Below are 21756 nucleotides of genomic sequence, written 5' to 3' on the forward strand. Positions count from 1 at the left end.
ATTATTTAATCTTCATAAGAAAGTCAATAGAGGAAGGAAAAAGACAAGCCTTGATTAAAAAAAAAAAAAAAATTACGAGTAATTTTGTTACTTAAACATAATTATTTGTAGTAGGCCCAATCAAAGAAATGTTTCTTTGACCCCTGACTGACTAATTCCAGCAGGCAACAAGTAATATTGCTCAATGGAAACTTACTTCATGCATCATGCTTCACATTCACAGGACAAGCTATCCAAAAGTGGGTTAGTCACAGGGGATACAGCTACCAAGGAGCTGCTGCTGAACAAGGCCATTTCAGAAGACCCAGCCCCTGGGACCTCACATGTCAAGGAGACTCCCTGATCCCAGGAACCCCTGTGCAACAAGATGCCAGAACACTGTGCAAATGGGTGCCTGAACACCTGGGGTCAAGGAAGGGCTCTTGACCCCAAGGTTTCTTGTTCCAGGATGTCTAAAAGCTGTGTCCAGCCCAGCTGCACATGCCACTCTTAATGAATCTGGCATGGTGGAATCCCAGAATCGGGGATCATCATCATCATCATCTCAATCCCAGTGGCCCTGTATGTAGTATTTATATATCCTCTGCATGTGCAGCCAAGCTGCACATTCAGTTTTTAAAAGTTCCCAGCAGGCTAGGACCCCTAGGATCAGTGAGAGCTCAAGGGTTTGCAGGTATCATACAGGAAGAGTTGACTAACTCCCCCTAATCCAGCACTTGCTAATCCAAACCCTGGGTTCCTTACTGATCATGTCACAATTGGAATTTGATCCTCAATCCTATGAACTGCACCTCCTGCCATGTCAAGTGTGGCAGAAGGTGCTGTTGTTGGGGACACATGGACTACATCTGTATCATGCTATTAAGTGAGTATCTGCCAGGTCCCTTAAATTTTGTAATTTAAACTATATTGTCAAATCAGTATAGTTGACAGTAAATAGACAGGGATAAGAAACTGACATTATAAAAGGGGTGCATTTAAAACAATGCTTTAGAGTAACCCTATTTAAAAAAAAAAAAAAAAGAGGTAAGACAGCCATGTATGTTACAACCTAGTGCATAACACACTCATTAGTATACATTTAAGTTAGTTTGAAAAAACAAAAATACACTCAAATCTCATTTTTTTTGCACATGACATGCATCTTTTTGGAGAGCATTAAGAAAAAAAAAAAAAAAGACTTTTCCAGAGTCATAGCCAAGAGTGCTAACTGAACGCAGTAGTTCACTCGCCCTGAGCAAGCTCAAAGGTTGCTATAGTCACAAGATAATGTTAACCCTTTCATAGCCACTGTCAACTGACAGCAGCTTTCTATCTGCTCAGGCAAAAGCTGCCAATTTGGCAGCAACTGTAAGAGTTTAAACTGGATTCCACCCCTACTACTTGGTGGCCCCCCAGAAGAATAGCAGCCATTTGGGCAGCCATTACAGCATGGTAATGGTACCTCCATGCTTTTATTCCAATGAAGGAAAGCAGAAAAGCTGATTAAGACAAGTATCCCAATTTAGAAAAGTTAGTCAAGTGACTGACCGAAGAACTAAAAGGCACAGGGTTGAATTGCTAATCCCGTTTGACAGAAGTACCCTTTTCTGTATTTGTTTCAGTTTTATTCAGCTATTTCAGTAAAAATGATGAATTCAAAGAGCAAATGGAAGTTGACAAAGCAGCAGGGGGAAGAGAAGAAAGAAGCATTTTTCCTCTTCCTTGCCATCAGTGAGAGAAGGAGATCTAGAATCCTGCAGGACATAGCGAGCAGAAATCATCCATTCAGCTCATTAAGTAGGTATTTCCTATATGTTATAAGTGTTAGTTTTAAAGCCAGGGATGTTAAAGCAGGCATCTAGTACACCTAAGAGATATTTTTAATAAATAAAAAGATACTGAGAGCATTTCCATCCAAGTTTTGCTTGACAAAGTCATAAGCAAGAAACTACTTAATAACTTAAGAAAGTCTTCAGCATTTCGTAAAACAAAGGTGGAAATAGGACTCATTGCATCAAGCTCATACTTAAAGTATAAATTTACTGCAAATGCTTACCAGGAATATCAACTTTGATATAAAGGCTATACTCGGTTGTGAATAAAGAAAAAAAAAAATTGTTTAAGTCCAGGCACTTTACCCCTAAAAATCAGTTCTAGTATACTACAGCCCCAAATAAGACAGTCTCTTAGAAGCAGATGGTCTTGTATGCTATGTGCATGGCACTATTAGATCACTTGCCGAGTAAGAAACAGGAGTAAAGTTTCACATTGCTGGAAATGCTAACACGCTGAATGCTAACTGTAAGAAAAATATTATGTCCCTGGCAAATGTTAATCTAAAACAACTAATGATATTGGAGGAATTTTACCCAAGATTAAAAATAAAAAACCTCAAGTGTGCTACCTAGTATGCTAGATCTGGGAGACTAAACATCCTATTTTGGGGATTTGGGATAAAATTCTTGTTCCCAATGCCAGGCTGCACAGCCTAGCTTCAAGCTTCCTAGATAAGGCTGCATTTTCAAATTAAAGCATGATACAAACCACGTAAATGTGGAATATTTATGGATGGTTTGCCATTGTATGACATGGCAAATTGGTTGAATGTGTGACATATTACAGTTTATGACTTGATTAATGCCCTAACCACATGATAAATGTACTGTCTGCCAGGATCAATAGCAGGCCAAAATTTCTTTAAGAAAGCCACTAATGTCTATACTGTGCATGCATTAAACCTGCTAATCTGTTAATAGAGTCCTTCCAATACATTCATGATGTTGTTACAACTGTGACAAAAGAAAGTGATCCTCCATTTATAAAGCAAAGTGTATGAGAGATCCCAAATATACACTAAGCCCAAGTTCATCACAGAATAACTTAAGTTGTACCCTCCTAAAAACTGGCTTGCAATACTTTAGTTAAGAAGAGTGGTGAATGCTTGGTTTAACAACCAGAGATAAAAAAAGATTATTTTTCAGAAATCATTTAGAAATACTCACTGTAATATCCATATAATACCGTGTCCTCAATTTGTCTTGAAACATTAGCATCAGCCCAGTCCTAGTAAGATTGAAGGAGAAGAGGTTATTTTCTTTCTAAACACCTAATCGACATGAAAAACTTATACAAAAATTAAGTATGGTTTACCTAAAAAGCATAAGATTTGCTCTCATCTTTTCTAGTGCTATGAGACCTCAATAGGTTGAAGAAACCATTAAGAACATGGTAGAAAGAATGCATACTTATTCTGGATTAGACTGAAGAATTTATACTTTCATACTTTATTATACCAATTCATAGTTGGAAAAAATTATTCTTAGCAAGCTTATGAAGAAGCTTGCCAAGAAGAATTTTTCCAGCTATTTGAGTCGTTCTAATGAAGAGATATCAGATTTATCCAAAGAACCTTATCTGCCTAGGTCCTTAGACCAACATGGCTACAACCTACACCCTTGAAATAAGGGCATGGATAGACATTTAATTTCAGCATCACAGACACTATTTTATTGTGTTTACAGGTGTTCAAGTGCCTCACTCCCCAGAGTATTGCAGAGCATGGTGAGAACCTATGCTGCCAGCACTGCAGTTAGGAGATTGGTATACAGATATCCTAAACTGCTTTGCTTCCCCTCCCTCCCCCCACAGTGTACAGGGATTCTAGAGGACAGTGCCTACTAGCTGCCCAGGGAACTAGACTCCCACCTACTTCCCCCAGCCCCCTCAACCAAAAGGGTTCAAATTCCACTTCCAAGATACAATGCGACCCTGCACCCACCTGCACTGTTCCAAGTACAGATTATTTTATTGACTTGGTTTTGAAGAAGTATGAGGCCATCATAGATAAATACTATATTCTTGTATACAGCCCATCCCTTCCCACCCCCTCCCACCCAAAAAGCCAGCTGCTGGAAGTTGGAGTGTGCATGATGTGCAAGAAATATGGTAAGAGCAGGTTCCACCATTTACAGGTGAACCCTACAGTAAAGTCTGCAGGAAAGTACAGGGAGCAGAACAGCAAGAAGGCTCAGATGTCTAGCTGCTGCTACTCGGTTACTGAAGGAAAGTGATCTTTCCTTGTAGTTTCCCTTTCAAACTGAAGATGTGCATTATATTTCAGGGTGTGTATATGTATGAAATATAGTAGCCTTGGTCATGAATTGATGCACTTTCAAAGAGTGAAAGAAGGTCTATTACTTTTTGGAAAAGAAAAAGAAGTAATTTCTAAAAGTCAAGTTTTGACAAACTGAGGGAATTAGTTAGTGAAGTCATGTGGAAAGAGAAGTTTAGGGAAATGAAAGGAAAAACAACCTTGAATTTCTTTAAGTCTAGTCCAGCAAGTCCAGAGTATGCTGTACTTAGTGGCACAGAGTTGAAGCCTACCAGCACTTCTGAGAGCCTGTTTAACTCCTGTGCAGACTGGAGCACAAGGCCACATGTGGCCATACAGATATGACCAGGGCCCTAGCCATGCAGTCAGTCTCTGGTTTGCTAGCCAGTTCAGCATAGGAAAGTCCCCAGTGGGGGGAGGCAGTGCACATGTCCCTGACTACCTACCACATAAAATACATTTTGTGAACCCATGGGAGATTAGCAACAGAAGAGCTCTGACCGGCTCCAGTTCAGAAGGGGGTTGTTCCTTGGGCAGGGGTCTTTAAATTTTGCCTGCAAAGAAAGCCAGACTACCACACTGCTCAGCCGCATTCATCTGTGAGACTGGTTCAGCCTCCCTGGGGCAGCAGAGTTTGGGGTACTGTCTGTAGGCATGCCCCATGGCACTTTACAACTACAGCAGTTACACGTGTCACTGGAATTTGTCAAGTTGCAGAGAAGTTGCTGTTGTGAAGAGGTTTGCATTCTCCCCCTCCCCACCCATCTCCCCAATGAGAAACTACTTGTATGCTGCCTTTTTGCAGTGCCAAAGCAACATGTTTCTCACAAGATATTAATACCCATCCATGGCTTAAGACCCACAAAAGTTTCATATCCACCATAAGTAGACACACACAACTATCAATATTTTAATGAAGTTCAAAGATGTTGTGAATGAAACTAAACTGTAGCAAAATTTTACTTCAAAGGTCTTCTGACCCCTGATCTTGTCATCTTAATACTTTCAGAACCCATGAGAAGTCTTGGGCTCCCTTTTCTCTTTGAACTTTTGATCCATGGCAAGTGTGCTCTTCTCGTGTCCAGTGTTTATCCTGGTCTTACTTACTTCCTTCAAACTATGAACTCCATCATGAGTGTAATCCAAGCTGTCTTCTACTTTCAGATTCTCAACTACTTCCTCCTCATTCGTGAGCAAGTTAGGAACTGTCCCATCCCCACTGGTTTCTCTACTATCTGTGCCAAAAGCCATTGCCTAAATATAATCCAGAACTTGCTGGACTATGTTGTTAGGTCATCCCTCCTAGCACTTATCACAGTAATTGAAGTCTCACATAAAACAAACATCAGATCTTGTTATTTGGATGCTTTAGGTTGTCAAGGGTTTTGTTTTGTTCTTTTAAGCCTTGTGTACTTTCTTTCTGACTTGGTAATTTATACTAAATATTCACAAAAAAAATCCCCTTACCATTCCCCCTGTATCTCAACTCAGACTTTCAACAGGTCTACCTCACACAATTTCTCTTTTCCCCAACCTGTAGTCACAAAACAAGGTGAACTGCCTTGTTGGATGACATCCCTATGGCCAAAGAAACTAACGCTTTGCAGGCAACAGCTGCATGGCCATCATTAGTCTCTAGACCACTTTCATCTCCTGACCTTTGAATTCTTTGAGAAGATCATCAAGGAGCACATCTGTGATGAGCTGGCATCGGGGATGATGCTCAAGGGCAAGCAACATGGTTTAATTAGGGGCAGGTCATGTCAGACCAACCCGATTGCCTTTCACGGTCAGGTCACAAAAGCATTGGATGCAGGTGTCACCCTGGATGTAGTCTTTCTGGACTTTAGCAAGGCCTTCGACAGTCTCCCACCCCATCCTCATTAAAAAACTAGGTGACTGTGGCATCGATGCCTACACAGTTAGATGGATTGCTAATTGGCTAAAGGGTCGTACTTAGAGTGGTGGTGGTGGATGGGTCATATTCAACCGGAGGAAGGAGTGGGCAGTGGAGTCCCCTAGGGCTCAGTCTTTGGGCCCGCACTGTTCAATTTCTTTATCAGCAATTTGGACAACAGGGTGAAAAAGCAACTTGTTCAAATTTGCTGATGATACCAAAATTTGGGGTGAGGTGGGCACGCTAGTAGGGAGGGAAAGACTGCAGAAAAACCTGGACAGGTTGCAAGGGTGGGCTAACAAAAACAGGATGTGTTTCAATACTGACAAGTACAGGGTGCTGCACTTGGGCAGTAGTAACCAGCAGCACACTTATACGATGGGAAACTCCCTTCTTGAGAGCACGGAGGCAGAAAGGGATCTGGGAGTTATCAGCGACTCCAAGATGAACATGGGCCGACAATGCAAGGTCACGGTCGGCAGGACTAACCGGACCCTATCATGCATCCACAGGTGCATCTCAAGTAGAGCCAAGGAGGTGATCCTCCCCCTCTACGCGACACTGGTCAGGCCACAGCTGGAGTACTGTGTCCAGTTCTGGGCACCCCACTTCAAGAGGGATGTGGACAACATTGAGAGGGTCCAGAGGAGGGCTACCCGCATGATCTGGGGACAGCAGGGCAGACCCTACAGTGAGAGGCTACGGGACCTGAACCTGTTCAGCCTTCACAACAGAAGGCTGAGGGGGGACCTGGTGACCATCTATAAACTCACTAGGGGGAGACCAGAAGGGTTTGCGGGAGACCTTGTTTCCCCTAGCGCCCCCCGGGATAACAAGGAATAACGGTCACAAGTTGTTGGAGAGTAGGTTTAGATTAGACATCTGTAGGAACTACTTCACAGTTCGAGCGGCTATGATCTGGAACCAACTTCCAAGGGAAGTGGTGCTGGCTCCTTCCCTAGGGGTCTTTAAGAAGTGGCTCAATGCCTACCTGGCTGGGGTCACTTGAGCCCAGTTTCCCTCCTGCCCAAGCAGGGGGTCGGACTTGAAGATCTACAAGGTCCCTTCCGACCCTACTTCTATGATCTTCACTGACCGGAGCCCATGTCCTTCACCCCAGCCTGTAAAGCCAGGAAGGCACTTTGGGTTTGCCCAGGGTCATACCTGGCAGCATCAGGGTTCATGTGAGCCAACAGCCTGAGATAGCAGTCAATGGACTAAGGCAATAGTTCTCAACCTTTTAGGCTCAAAGCACCCCTCAGAAAACACCAACTCTTCATTTTCACCTTTCTGGCTACAGAAAAAGAGCAATTTTGTGGCAAAGAACCCAGGAAGACCATAACACAGGTCAGAAGGTTTTTGACACCATTAATTCCCATGTAAAAGCTTTGAGTTTACCTTGTAAACCATGTTTATATATTCAAGTGCTCACACTGCATGGTACCCCACAGCACCCCTGAAAGCATCTCAAGGAAACCCAGGGTGCCATTGTACCCTGGCTGAGAATGACTAGACTAAGGAGTCTCAGCAGCAGCATACCTCCTGAGATAGTAGAGGAAGCCAATAGATGGGCAACTCCATTTCCCTAAAGTGAGTTGCTGTCCCAGGGACAACAGGACTAGAGGGAGTCCCCGGCCCAGGGCCGGGGGGGAACACTTATGTATGCTCCGCAGGAGAGGGGAGCAGCGGCGGCGTGCAGGCCGGGGAACCACCCGCGCGGCTCGTTAGCAGCGCTTTCATACAGCTGAGGCGGAGCGACATCAGCAAGAGGTGCCGCTCCGCGGAAATAAAAGGCAGCCCCGAGGAGAGAAGGGGTGCACAGTGGGAGGACGCAGAGCCCAGGAGGAAGCCCGGGAGTGGAACCGGGCCCCCGCAAGGGGCTTTGACCACGGGCCGAACAGGCTGCAGCCGCGCCGGGAGCAACGGAGGTGGGGAGAGCCGCAACGCCGGAGAAGAACGGCGAAACTGACGCAGGAGCCGGCAGAAGCCCTGAGGAGGAGCCTAGAGAGAGGGCCAGCTGGATTCACTGGTGAGGTAATGGGGGACGAGCTGGCAGAGGCTCCGGGGAGCCGGCAGGAGACTCCGGTGAAGGAACCGGGATAGAGCCGGAGGGAACCCGGCAAGGGAACCAGGGAAGACCGGGCAGAGGTCCCGGCGGGGTGTCGGGGAAGAGAGCCGCAAAGGGCGGAGAGGGCCCTCGACGCTCAGTCTTCGCTAGGGGACGAGGGACAGAAGGTCCACGACCCAAGGTGGCGTTGGCCGGGGTGTAGGGGAGGTCGGAGCCCCGTGTGAGCCCGCCCAGGGGCGCTTCGGCGCTGGAGGCCGCAGCGAGGGGGACCCCTCTGAGGCAGGCCCAGCCACGACCGCGGCCGGCGAGTTCCAGGGACTCCCCAGCGAGAGCAGGGCAGGCCCGGTCAGCCGCCCGTGCAAGAGGTGCCCGGGAGCACCTCCTGGAACAGAGGCAGGCACAACGTGGTGGTAGCGGTGGGATGATGGAGAACCCCGACCTGGCGACTTACGCCGACATGCAGGCCCCGGCTATAGGCCCCGTTGATATGCTCGGGCAGAACGTGCAACTGCTGACCCAGATTCTGGGCGCACAGCAACAGATGTTGGACCAGCAACAAGAATGGCGCCAGCACAGCTTGGCATCCTTTAAGATGCCCAAGATGACCAAAGAGGATGACCCGGAGGCGTATACTGAGGCCTTTGAACGGCATGCCCTCGTGATAGGGTTGGATAAAAGATACTGGGCCAGCCAGCTGGGGGCCGTAGTAGTGGGCAAGGCCCAAGCCGCGTATCAGGCCCTGTCAAGGGAGGATGCCCTGGACTACGAGTCCGTGAAGGAGGCCATCTTGTATCGCTTAGAGATCAACCCCGAGCACTACCGGCGACGATTCCGAGCTAAGAAGGGCCACGAAATAAGACAGCCAAGAGTGTTATTACAACAGTTCCGCGACTTGCTGGATAAGTGGGTGAGCCCAGCGGGACAGGACCGGGAGGCCCTCGCCGACCAGATCATCCTGAAGCAGTTCCAGAACGACTTAGAGGAGCGGACACAACGGTGGGTCCGGCAGCACACCCCACGGAATTGTGAGGAAGCTCTGAGGTTGGCCGAAGCTTTCGCTGCCTCGGAGGCACATTACCCCAGGGAGAGAAGGAGCCAGGGACCCTCGGTGGCGGCCCCATGAGAACCGGAATGCAGACGTCCACCCCACCGAGGGACTCCCAGGCATATGGTACTTCCAGTGCAGGCAGAAGGGCCATTTTTTCCCCCAGAGTGCCCGCGGCAGGCCGCGGAACTATGGGCCCCTGATAACCGAACAAGAGCCCCAGCACAGCGGTGGCGAGGCCAAAACCTCAGCGAGCCTATGGACTGCAGTTATGTGGTCGGCGGAGGGAACGCGGCTTGGAAGCGCCCAGTTGTCACGGCGTGGGTGGAAGGCCGCCCTGTGCAAGCTACCTGGGATTCGGGATGCGCCCAATCCCTCATCAGGGAGGATTTGATGCCACCACACAGTCGGAGGACAGCGGCCCCCCGTGAGAATTGCCTGCCTCCATGGGGATGTGAAGCAGACCGAGCGCCAATGGGTCCGCCTACAGGTAATGGAACATCAGGGAGAACTCCTGGTGGGCACAGTGCCCCGGTTAGCCTGTGAAATGCTCCTGGGGCGCGACTGGGCACCGATATATGACGTCCTGGACAGGGTAAGGGACGCAGAAGCAGCCCGGAAAAGGATCTAGAGCCGAGAGGGCTGGTTGGGTGAGCTGGAAGAAGACGAGGGGCCAACTGATGAGGCAAATATGTTGGACCTCGACAACCTCACAAGTAGTCTCCTGTTCTGCAACGCCCAGGAAAAGGATCCGGAGATTGGGGCACTCCGAGAGCAGACCCAGGGTACCCAAAGGGCCCTTACATCGGCACGGGAAGGACAGGCCCACTTCGAGGTAAGGGATCGACTCCTGTACCACCTACAGGGGGGCAGGGGGGAGGAGGCCGAGGGCCCGCAGCTAGTGGTGCCCACCCAATTCCGCCAGGCTATTTGGCAGTTGGCGCATGCGAGCCCAGTAGGGGGGCATCTGGGCCGGGACAAAACCCTCGCGAAGGTGAGCAGATGGTTCTTTTGGCCCGGGATGAGGGAGAAAATAGCCCGCCGGTGTGCGGCCTGCCCCATTTGTCAAAAGACAAGAACCGAACGCCCTCCTCGGGCCCCCCTCCAGTCCATGCCTATTATTACCACCCCATTCACGGGAATCGCGTTAGACGTCGTGGGCCCCGTGCCCTGCAGTAGCTCGGGTCACCGATATATTCTAGTTATCGTGGATTATGCCACCTGATACTCGGAGGCGATTCCCCTGCGAACAGTGACGGCACTGCGTATCGCGGAGGAGCTAATAAGTTGGATAACCCGAGTGGGGATTCCACAAGAAATCCTGACATACCAGTGGAAGAATTTCATGCCGGGGGTTTTAAGATCGGTGTGCCGGACCCTTCAGATAAAGCAGCTCTGCACCTTGGTCTACCATCCCCAGACCAACGGGCTGGTGGAACGCCTTAATGGAACCATAAAGCGGGCATTGCACCGGTGCATACAGGGGGATCCCCGGAAATGGAACCTCCTCCTCCCCCTAATACTATTCACTCTCAAGGACACCCCCCAAGAATCCACAAAGTTTTCACCGTTCGAGCTGGTATTGGGGCATTGCCCGCGGGGCCTATTACAGGTCCTAAGAGAAGGATGGGAGCGAGGAGAAGGGCCCTCCCAGGAGCCGAGGACCTACCAGCAGACGTTCCAGAGGATTAGGTTGGCCCAGGACCTGGCCCACAAGAACCTTAGGGAAGCCCAAGCCCGCCAAAAGGGTCAGTATGATCGCTGGGCCAAGGAGCGAGAATTCGAACCGGGGCAGAGGGTCCTGGTATTACTCCCTACATCCACCAGTAAGCTCCTAACACAGTGGCAAGGGCCGTTCGAGATCCTCCGCTGGGTGGGGCCCGTAGATTATGAGGTCCACCGACCCGGACATCTCCGGGAGAAACAGATCTACCACGTGAACCTCCTGCGGGAATGGCGGGATCCCGAGGGATGGGCAGCCTTTTCCGAGGCTGAGGACGAAGAACTAGGCCCCCCAAGGGCCAGAGAGAGGGATGGAGCCTGCTCCAGAAGATACCCCAGTCAGGCTGGGGAAGGAATTAACTCTGGCACAACAGCGAGAGGCCCGAACCCTGATAGACGAATTCAGAGAGGTCTTTCGTGAAGAGCCCGGCTGGGTTCGGGATGCGTGCCACACCATAAAAACACCCCCTGAAGCAATAGTGAGGGAGAGATGGCGACCCATTCCCCACCATCTCCTGGAAACGATCCGCAAGGAGGTTGAGTCCATGTTGCAGCTAGGAGTTATCGGGCCTTCCAGAAGTCCCTGGAGAAGCCCCTTGATACCTGTGCGTAAGCCGGACGGATCATTAAGACTGTGCGTGGACTACCGGCGCTTGAACACCATGGCGATCTTTGATGCATTCCCCATGCCCCACGTGGCAGAGCTGGTGGAAAAGATAGGAGACGCACAGTATCTCGACCCTTGACACGGCCAAGGGATATTGGCAGATTCCGGTAGCCAAGAGAGACCGGCAGAAAACGGCGTTCGGCACCCCGTGGGGGCTGTACAAATTTGTTAGGATGCCTTTTGGATTGCATGGCGCCGCCGCAACGTTCCAACGGTTGATGGATCAAATCCTGGCGCCCCACACCAAATATGCGGCCGCGTATATAGACGACATCATCATATACACCCGGACATGGGAACAACACATGGGAGCCCTTCGGGCCGTCCTCACAGAGTTGAGATGCGTCAGCCTAACCGCGAATCCTTGGAAGTGCGCTTTTGCGCAGAAAGAAACAAAATACTTAGGGTTCTTGGTCGGCAGGGGCACAATTAAACCGTTGGCCGACAAAGGAGAAATTAGCCGAAACTTCACGGCCCCACAAGATTGTCGCCAGTTACGGTCCTTCCTGGGACTAACCAATTATTATAGGCGGTTCGTACCCCATTTCGCTGAGTTAGCAGCACCCCTGTCAGGGGCCCTCAAAGGGCGGAAAACGGGAGTAGTCAGGTGGTCGGAGATGAGACAAAAGTTTTGAAAAGTTGAAGAGGGCATTATGCAAAGACGTCATAATCCATACCCCTGACTTTCAAAAACCCTTTATGTTGCAGACAGACGCCTTGGAGATGGCAGTGGGCGCAGTCCTCACCCAAGAAGAGGGAGGGGGCAAAAGACCTGTGGCATATGTGAGCCGCAAGCTACTGCCGGCAGAAAAAAGGTACACCACTATTGAGCGCGAGCGCCTGGCAATTCGGTGGGCGGTGGATTACTTCAGGTACTACCTGATGGGCCGAGAATTCACACTAGTGACGGACCATGCTCCACTGAAGTGGCTAAGTATGGTCAAGTCCGATAATGCGCAGATCACCCGGTGGGTGTTAGCGCTCCAACCGTATAAGTTCCGCATCACATACCGACCCGGGAAAACCAACACCGTGGCGGACTTCTTATCTAGGTGTGGAAATGAAGACCAGGCCGGGGACCGAGAGGATCCAGGGAAAGGGTGGACCGACCCTACAGGTACGACCCACAGGGGAAACAAAGCAGCGCCCCAAGGCATCTTAAGGGGGAGGGTTATGTCCCAGGGACAACGGGACTAGAGGGAGTCCCCGGCCCAGGGCCGGGGGGAACACTTACATATGCTCCGCAGGAAAGGGGAGCAGCGGCAGCATGCCGGCTGGGGAACCACCCGCGCGGCTCATTAGCCGCGCTTTCATACAGCTGAGGCGGAGCATCATCAGCAAGAGGCGCCGCTCCGCGGAAATAAAAGACGGCCCCGAGGAGAGAAGGGGTGTGCGGTGGGAGGACACGGAGCCCGGGAGGAAGCCCGGGAGTGGAACCGGGCCCCCGCAAGGGGCTTTGACCACGGGCCAAACAGGCTGCAGCCGCGCCAGGAGCAACGGAGGTGGGGAGAGCCGCGCCACCGGAGAAGAGCAGCGAAACTGATGAGGGAGCTGGCAGAAGCCCCGAGGAGGAGCCTAGAGAGAGGGCCAGCTGGATTCACTGGTGAGGTAACAGGGGGACGAGCTGGCAGAGGCTCCGGGGAGCCGGCAGGAGACTCCGGTCAAGAAACCGGATTGGAGCCGGCGGGAGACTCCGGTGAAGAAACCGGGATAGAGCCGGAGGGAACCCGGCGAGGGAACCAGGAAAGACAGGGCAGAGGTCCCGGTGGGGTGTCGGGGAAGAGAGCCGCAAAGGGCAGAGAGGGCCCTCGATGCTCAGTCTTCGCTCAGGGACGAGGTACGGAAGGTCCACGACCCAAGGTGGAATTGGCCGGGGTGTAGGGGAGGTTGGAGCCCCGTGTGAGCCCGCCCAGGGGCGCTTCGGCGCTGGAGGCCGCAGCGAGGGGGACACCCCTGCGGCAGGCCCAGCCACGACCGCGGCCGGCGAGTTCCAGGGACTCCCCAGCGAGAGCAGGGCAGGCCCGCTCAGCTGCCCGCGCAAGAGTTGCCCGGGAGCACCTCCTGGAACAGAGGCAGGCACAGTTGCTAACAGGGGGAATGTCCCTGCAGAACTATTGACTCCCCCCCCGGCTTTCAGAAAAAAAAGCAAGCAGAACTTGATGCAAGTTTAATAGACCTTCCTATAATAGCATGTTCACAGATTTGATACTGCACAAGGAACAACCTTTGGCTCAAAAGTTAGATGACAAGTATAAACGGAGAAGGAAAATCTGAGTCAATGATTGCACTCCCCAACATCAAGCCAACACTTGTTACGTACAGTATAACTTCATGAATGCACGTAGAGCTGCAGCACAGGGTAGTGGATGGCAGCAGCAGCTGCTGCATGCAAGCTTCTCCTTCTGCTGCTCCAGGACAGGCCACCATTACTCCCTGATGATGTGTAGGTTTTAAAGAAAAGTGCCAGATTTTCGATAATTTCAAGTTTTTGATATCCAGATTTGAGGTTATATTCTACCAAATAATTAATCCCTAAAAACAATTTATAGCCAAATATCTAAAGAGATAATCTTGTTTCAAGATTGACAAGTAGCAAATGTAATAAGTGACAGAACCAGTGAATTTCAATGAAACTTGAGATTTTCCAAACAACTGAACAAAGTTAAAGTCCTCTATAGTGTTAAAGTACTTACAGATGAGCAAACCACTGTATCATAAAATGTACCAACTCCTCATTCAGCTATTTCAGATAGGCTTCATAAAGTCATTAACTCTTCCCTTAGTAGATATACCAAGTGAATATCAAAACACTATCTATAGATCCACACACACGCACAACCCCAATTCCTAGGAACGTTAAAAATACAGGAAAGCGTTGCCAAGTGGTAGGTTCCCTCTGGTTGGGGTTTTTCCTCTAGCCTGGAAGATCTGCCACACACACACACACACACACACACACACACACACACACACACACACACCCCCCCCCCCCCCCGTTTACCATGTTTTATGCTAAAGTTAATCTAGTAAAAAGATGTCTGTTTTCTACTCCCAATTACTGTTAAATTATAGCTAGATGAAACCAAAATGAAAATCAAAAATGCACATAAATTGCATTTGAAGTAGTTTTAGTTAAATAAATCTACTTTTTACATGCTTAATATTTTACAGCAAGTTTCAGAAAGCATTTTGTTTATATACAAGTACACACATACACACTATAAAAGTATATATTAAAATACAAAAAATGTCCTTAACTCATAGTTTAGCACATAGGGCATTTTTCCCCACATGCTCTGGGTTTTTTGGTTTGCTTTTTTTCTTCTTTCTGTGCGCAAGGAGGGCACGCTCTTTAAAAAAAAAAAAAAAAAAAATCACAGCAATTCTGAGAGCACCTCTAAAATGCCCACAGCATCTCATGTATCAACATCCCCACACTTCAAAAATGGGGCATTTTAACTAAAGCTTACTTAGCAGGGACACTGGTGCACGAGATGCAGGAGCCTGGTTGGAACGTACTAATCAGCACATTCCTGCAGAATCAATTAATCGAGGCTGCTCGGACATGTTGCAATTACAGCATATCAGAGAGCTTCCCAGCACATCTACAGACACCTATAGTGATCAAATACTTAATTGGGAGCAGTCCAGAGAAACTGAGAGCATTAAGCATTGCAAAGCCCAAGTTGCTGCCCCTCACAATAGAATATAAATAAATAAATAAATAAATAAATAAATACTCAGTAGCCTAGGCCCCCATACAGCACAGGTGGGAGGGGAGGAGGAGGAGGAAAGAGGGTAAGCAAGGAACCCACAGATGATCCAGAACAGTCAGCCCGGTGAGCAGAGAGCAAGAGCACCCAAAATCCTACACCTTTTCAGTTTACACTTGTTAGCAACTGGTATCTAGCACTCAAAAACCTTAGCATCTGGCACTTTTAAGAAACTGAACAGAGCACACCCTTTAAACGGCAGCTGTGGCATCCACCAAGAGAATGTGTTAAAGCAGACTATAACTAGAACAGCTCTTCTGCTCTGTGTGGAAAGGAAAGCAAGATTCCTAAAGCCCCGAAGGGACCAAGAAGAGGATCAGGCACTGTCCTATTTGTTGGGATACAGGCAGTCCTTGGACTTGTAACACAACCACTGGTTCCTGAAAACCGTCTTAGGTTGAAACGCAACTCAGAACCAATTTTCCCATAGGAACCATGTTATGAATGGGGGATTGGTTCCTGAACCAAGGCCTGATACCCTATTTTCACCCAAAATAACCCAGAATTTTGTACTCAATTATAGGCGAGTAATATAGCTACATATTTATATTGTAAACAGCAATCATATCAATTTGGAAGGACTTCGAGGGGACTTTGCTAGACTTTTTGAAGGGGATCTTGGTTGGAGTCTTGGCTGCTTTCTTAAAGAAAGTGTCCAAGGAATTTGGACAGATGGTGTCCAGGACAATGGAGCAAACTTGTTCACTGGCCTGACATCAGAAACTCAAAACAGGGTATCAATTTATAAAAGTTGTAAGTGCCATTCATTGCAACTCAAAATATTGTAAGTTGAGGACTGCCTGTACTGGCCTAAGGCAAGGAGTCTTTGATTCTGCTCTAAGCACAACTTGTTTAAATACATTTTATACTGAACACTTGGATTAAAGAGAGTCCTTGGGATGAGAACAAAAACACTAGGACCCCGAGCCCCCAACGACCTCCTCCCACACCCCTCAGGAAGAAAGGTAACACTGCTTTCCTTCTTGTATGCTGACCCCAGAAAATTTAAAAGAAGTTTTCTGTACTGTGACCCAGCTCCAAAGAGGTAGAGTTTAACACTAACCAGCCTTGCCAAGAGCCAGATGTTTAGAACGTTCTGCAGAACATGAAGTGGGTTTGAACCTGCTCAAGTGGGGAATAACACTAAGCTGGGTGCCCCACACCGTCCTGAGGAAATATTCCAACTCCCTGCCTATTAGAGAAAACCAACAGAAAAGCCAAGTGGTGTTGCAGACACTCTGGAAGGAAAGTCTAAGATCCAAAATGACTTGGATAGACTAGAAGTGGTCCACAACTAATAAGATTGCACTTATTCTTGCTGAATGTTAGAGTCCAGCACTTGGGACAGAATAATTGTATTCAGAACTATGGACTGAGGCATAACTGGATAAAATGCAGTACTGCAGAGAAGAACCAGTGGTTCCCAGTAAGCCAGTGGTTTTCAACTTTTTTCATTTTCAGACACCTAAAAAAAAAATTAAATGGAGGTGTGGACCCCTTTCAACTGTCTAGGTATTCACACACATTTGTTCGATCACAGTCATCTTTCACGTACCCTAGGGGCCCACGGACCACAGGTTGAAGACTACTGCAGTAGACCATAAAGTGAATATGAGAACCAACCATCTACAATTGTTGCAAGAGGCCAACAGCACACCAGGCTGTATTAACAGAAGCATCACCTGCAAATAAAGAGAATGACTCTTCCATTCCATTCAATGCTGGCAAGGCCGCACCTGGAATAGTTTTGGGCCCTGCAATTCAAGAAGGATGTGCACAGTTTGGAAAGAGTCAGCACAGTAAGGAGTGAGAGAGATTAGGGCCTGGAAAGCAATTGAAATAAAAGTTTATACTTTTGAGGATAGGGTGAAAACTTAAGCTATTTATCTAGAGAAAAGACAACTGATAGGAGATTTGATAAGTCTTCAAATACCTAAAGGGCAATTGCAGCATAGATGGAGATAAGCTTTCCTCTGTGACCATAGGGAACCACACTAGGAACAAAGGCCTCAAGCTGCCAACCAGAATTTCCTCTGCAATGAGGTAAAACTTTCTGGCTAGGAGGGAGGTATAACAAAAACAAGCCCAAGGGTGGCTGGGATGCTTCTTGGGAGCTACTCAGCCCATCTTTTACTCCTATTTTCCTGGCCTGCATTCCTTGATGTTAACTTGCATTTAGAAAACAGAAGGCTGCCCAGGGATCCCTGAGCAAGATCTCATTTGCTCACAAGCCATGGTCTAACTGCTCACTGCCTTAAAGGCAATTTTGTGGTCTCCTCATCTCCCCTTTTAGTTATAACCATGCCTCAGATGTTACCAATTAACATTATCATCAATCTAATGGGCCCTTGACCCCAGTCCCTCTCACTCAGCACCTCCATGGGTCCTGGGCTCTCTAGCCTCATCTCAGCCCCCCTCTGGGCCCTGGGATCCACAACCCCTTCTTTGCCCTGCTCCCAGGCTCTGGCCTTTACTTACAGGCCTCTGGCCCTACTCCTTCCCCATAGCTCCACTTCTCCACACCCTACTCCCAAACCTCCAATTGCTTGACCTCTACCTCTCTTTAGTCCCACCCTAAACTAACAGTGTTACCCCAGCCATAAGGCTATATTACCCACAAGCTTTCTGGATGCCGATCAGGAGACTCTCGCCCTCTGTAGCCTGCTCAGGAGCACATCAGCCTCCAGGGATGGACTGCCTGCCCAGCTCAGGACTTGGATTTTTACATGAACTAAGCCTACCACCAGACTTGCTTAGCATAGGGTAAAACAACCCATATGATAACCAATGGTCAGAAAACAAGATGAGATTTAGAACATGTCTAAAAAAATTGAAAGATACAGGTTTTGGCAGATTAAGTCCACCAGATAAGTACATAATCGCAAGTAACTGCAGTTCAGTAGAAAATGAACTCTTAGCCCATATGCTGTTACTTGTAACCCTGATTTAAGGACCATGACAGAGTTAGATTTTAAGCAGAATAGAGTATTGGTTATGGGGGGAAATTCTTATGCATAAAAATAAGTGCTAGTTCTTTCAAGCCACAGTATTCACATTTCCTTGAAAAACACATGCCAGGAAAGGTGTTCCTAGAACAGTGGTTTTCAACTTATGGTCCACAGACCCATGGGGATCAGCAGACCATGTAAGGAGTCTGCAAAAAATGAGTATGATCAAAAGCATGTGAATAACCACACTTACAATTCAAAGGGGTCTGCACCTCCACTTGAAATTTCCGAAGGAGTCAGCAAATGAAAAAAAGGTTGAAGATTACTCCCCTAGACTATGAAGTCCAGTCCCCTGCACTCAGAGGCAGCCATTCAGCCAGCATCCTAGAAACTAGTTACTGTAGTTCTCCACACACACCCCCCACCTACAGCCCCAAAGTACTTTATGGAAACAATCTAAAAATCAACCCTAAATCATGCCACAGATATTCTAAACTAGTCTTACTGATGCCTTTTACAACTGAACAGTACTTCCTTGTCTCTACGGACAGTAGCTTCTCCAATACAGAATTCACATTTACTTTCAATTCTTGTCTCGGCTCTCTAGGAAGCAGAAAGCTGAATCAATACATATGGTGCCCCCTTCATAAGTCTTAAAAGTTTAGATAAGAGTACATAACAGTCAAAGTTAGCCATTCAGTTTTTCAGGAGGTTTGTTGTTTTTTGGTTTTTTGTTTGTTTGGGGGGTTTTTTTTGGGGGGGGGGGGGAGGAGGGGAATCCTTCCCCTCACCCCCTTGATTTGAAAACCAACCAACAAGTCCCTCTTCCAACACCTCCTTAAAGCATGAAAGAATCAGAACCAATCCAGATTAACAGCTTACTCTCCACTCCATTACTATGACAATATCAACCATCAAAGGGTCATCATTAATAAAATTATATAGTACTGGATAACTGCCTAGTATCTCCCCCCTCCTTAAGTTGAAGGGTTTAATACACAAAATAAGGAGTTCACCACTTCATTTTCTACACGGGGGACAAGGTTCACATCCAAGCAGATTTGAATGTTTGATGAGCGTTTCACGAGGAAAGGGAAAAGCAGGAAGTAAAACAAAGATAGTTCTGGAAGGCAAACTGGCTTTCCACAATAAGTGCAGAAGAGTGCGAGAATTCCACCTCCCCTCCCCTTATAGCACCATAACCAAGTATTCAGAACCAACTAATAGTTTTGCTACAGTAAGTACCAATCATTTTCCCCCTTGCCAGTTACAAAGAGATTCAGGTATAGCTTTCTTTGACCTTAATTGGGAGATAAACCTGCGCAACTTCTTATTTATCAAGGATTCATAGATGTTAGGGTTGGAAGGGACCTCAATAGATCATCGAGTCCGACCCCCTGCATAAGCAGGAAAGAGTGCTGGGTCTAGATGACCCCAGCTAGATGCTCATCTAACCTCCTCTTGAAGACCCCCAGGGTAGGAGAGAGCACCACCTCCCTTGGGAGCCCGTTCCAGACCCTGGCCACTCGAACTGTGAAGAAGTTCTTCCTAATGTCCAATCCAAATCTGCTCTCTGCTAGCTTGTGGCCATTGTTTCTTGTAACCCCCGGGGGCGCCTTGGTGAATAAATACTCACCAATTCCCTTCTGTGCCCCCGTGATGAACTTATAGGCAGCCACAAGGTCGCCTCTCAACCTTCTCTTGTGGAGGCTGAAAAGGTCCAGTTTCTCTAGTCTCTCCTCGTAGGGCTTGGTCTGCAGGCCCTTGACCATATGAGTTGCCCTTCTCTGGACCCTCTCCAGGTTATCCGCATCCTTCTTGAAGTGTGGCACCCAGAATTGCACGCAGTACTCCAACTGCAGTCTGATCAGCGCCCGATAGAAGGGAAGTATCACCTCCTTCGACCTATTCGTCATGCATCTACTGATGCATGATAAAGTGCCATTGGCTTTTTTGATGGCTTCGTCACACTGCCGACTCATGTTCATCTTGGAGTTGGCTAGGATTCCAAGATCCCTTTCCACTTCCATGCTACTCAGCAGGTCATTCCCTAGGCTGTAGGTGTGCTGGACATTTTTCCTCCCTAGGTGCAGCACCTAGGATGGGTACTTTCACCTGATACGTTTTAGTTGATCAGAGCCACTTCTTCACTATTATTCTGGTAGAAAAGCTTGATCCAACATGATCAAAAACAGATATTCCCTTTGCGCTGAACAGAAAGAATGGAGACTGCGTAGTTTTCAAAGCCCCACTCTGCTACACTCAAAACTGACTCATTTTCTGAAAAGAGAGCCTATTTTTTTTCTTGACCCAGATGGAAAAAAACCAGAAGTGTAGAAGCTTTGAGAACCCAGAAGTGCAGCTAGCCCTGCTTGCTAATGAGGTACAGGTGGAGGGGAGTAAACTACAGGCAAGGCTAGCTGAAGGAAAGCAGGGAGGTAGGAGCTTGTTGAAACAGAAGTCTCAAGAGCCTGAAGGGAGAATGGCAGGGTTTTGCTGGTTCTCCCTCCCTTTCAGGCTATGAAAAAAAGAAGAGAAAAAAAAAAATCTGTAGCCCCTTTGACTTCTTTTGCAGAGGACTTTGAATAAAAAGGCCTGTTTGAAATTTGGATAGATGCATGGCTGTAGCTCATGCAAGATCACCACCATTTTACCTGGACTTGGATCTCTCCCCTCCTGTTCAAGAATATTCCTCTTGTGACCCCACAAAAATGAGCAACAGCACATGATCTGCCAAAACTTCAACTCTCAGAAACAAAAAACAAAAACATTTCCTCCTCCATTAATATATCTTATACTGTCCTTCCTTAATGACACGATCTCTACATACTTTTGCAGAAGAGTCATCTGAGGTTTTCTTTCTATAGAAGTTTGACTCTGAACTGTTTGGCATAAGCCCATCTTGCTCTGCTCTTAGTGTTTGTAATGCTCTACTAAGTGCACCTACATAGGCTACATTGCAGTCTTCTCACTTCTATTCATGCAGTATTAAAATAACATGTAAATATGGACAAGACACTCTTTCTGTGTCTGCTGAAAATAAATACGATGCTGTTAACACACTTATATCTGAGTTTACATCATATATACATTATGAAAATACACAGGAGAACAGAAGTTACTTAGGAACTACAACAACCTGTTAACAATACTAGCTTTCCATTAAAAAACAAAGACAGCAACAACACACACACACACCAGCCACTAAAATACTGATTCTCACAATTTGATCTTCTGAACATAGCAACAAGTGTCCTCTCTCTAGCCACAAGACAAAGCTTTGACGAAGATGTGGGCATTCCATAAGCTATTCAGTACCTTAAATGTACCATTTGGATTTTTCATATATGAAACCAGGAAAATATCCACGGGTAGAAGGGCTGAGGAGATGAGCGCAACTGCCAGTGCAAAGATTGCTGTGATGGTGGAAATCACTTCACTTTCTCGTCGACTTTGGTACTTGCGCACATATATCCAGCAAAAGGCCAAGATAACCTGAGAGAGAAAGAACAAGACAACAGGATGAGTTGGCAATGCCAGCTG

The 21756-nt window shown here is 47.6% G+C and overlaps 1 protein-coding gene across 1 annotated transcript in view; it reads right to left on the reverse strand.

Annotated features, from left to right (window-relative positions):
- LMBRD1 (LMBR1 domain containing 1) overlaps positions 1-21756 on the reverse strand; it is a 233313-nt gene that overhangs the window by 209634 nt on the left and 1923 nt on the right. Inside the window, exons 2-3 of the mRNA XM_006263155.3 lie at positions 21532-21708; positions 2985-3045 (exon numbers count right to left, since the gene is read on the reverse strand). Of these exons, the coding sequence (XP_006263217.1) occupies positions 2985-3045; positions 21532-21708 (238 nt within the window). The remainder of the gene's footprint in view (positions 1-2984; positions 3046-21531; positions 21709-21756) is intronic.

Source organism: Alligator mississippiensis, chromosome 1 (assembly GCF_030867095.1).
Source record: "Alligator mississippiensis isolate rAllMis1 chromosome 1, rAllMis1, whole genome shotgun sequence".
Classification (NCBI taxonomy): domain Eukaryota; kingdom Metazoa; phylum Chordata; order Crocodylia; family Alligatoridae; genus Alligator; species Alligator mississippiensis.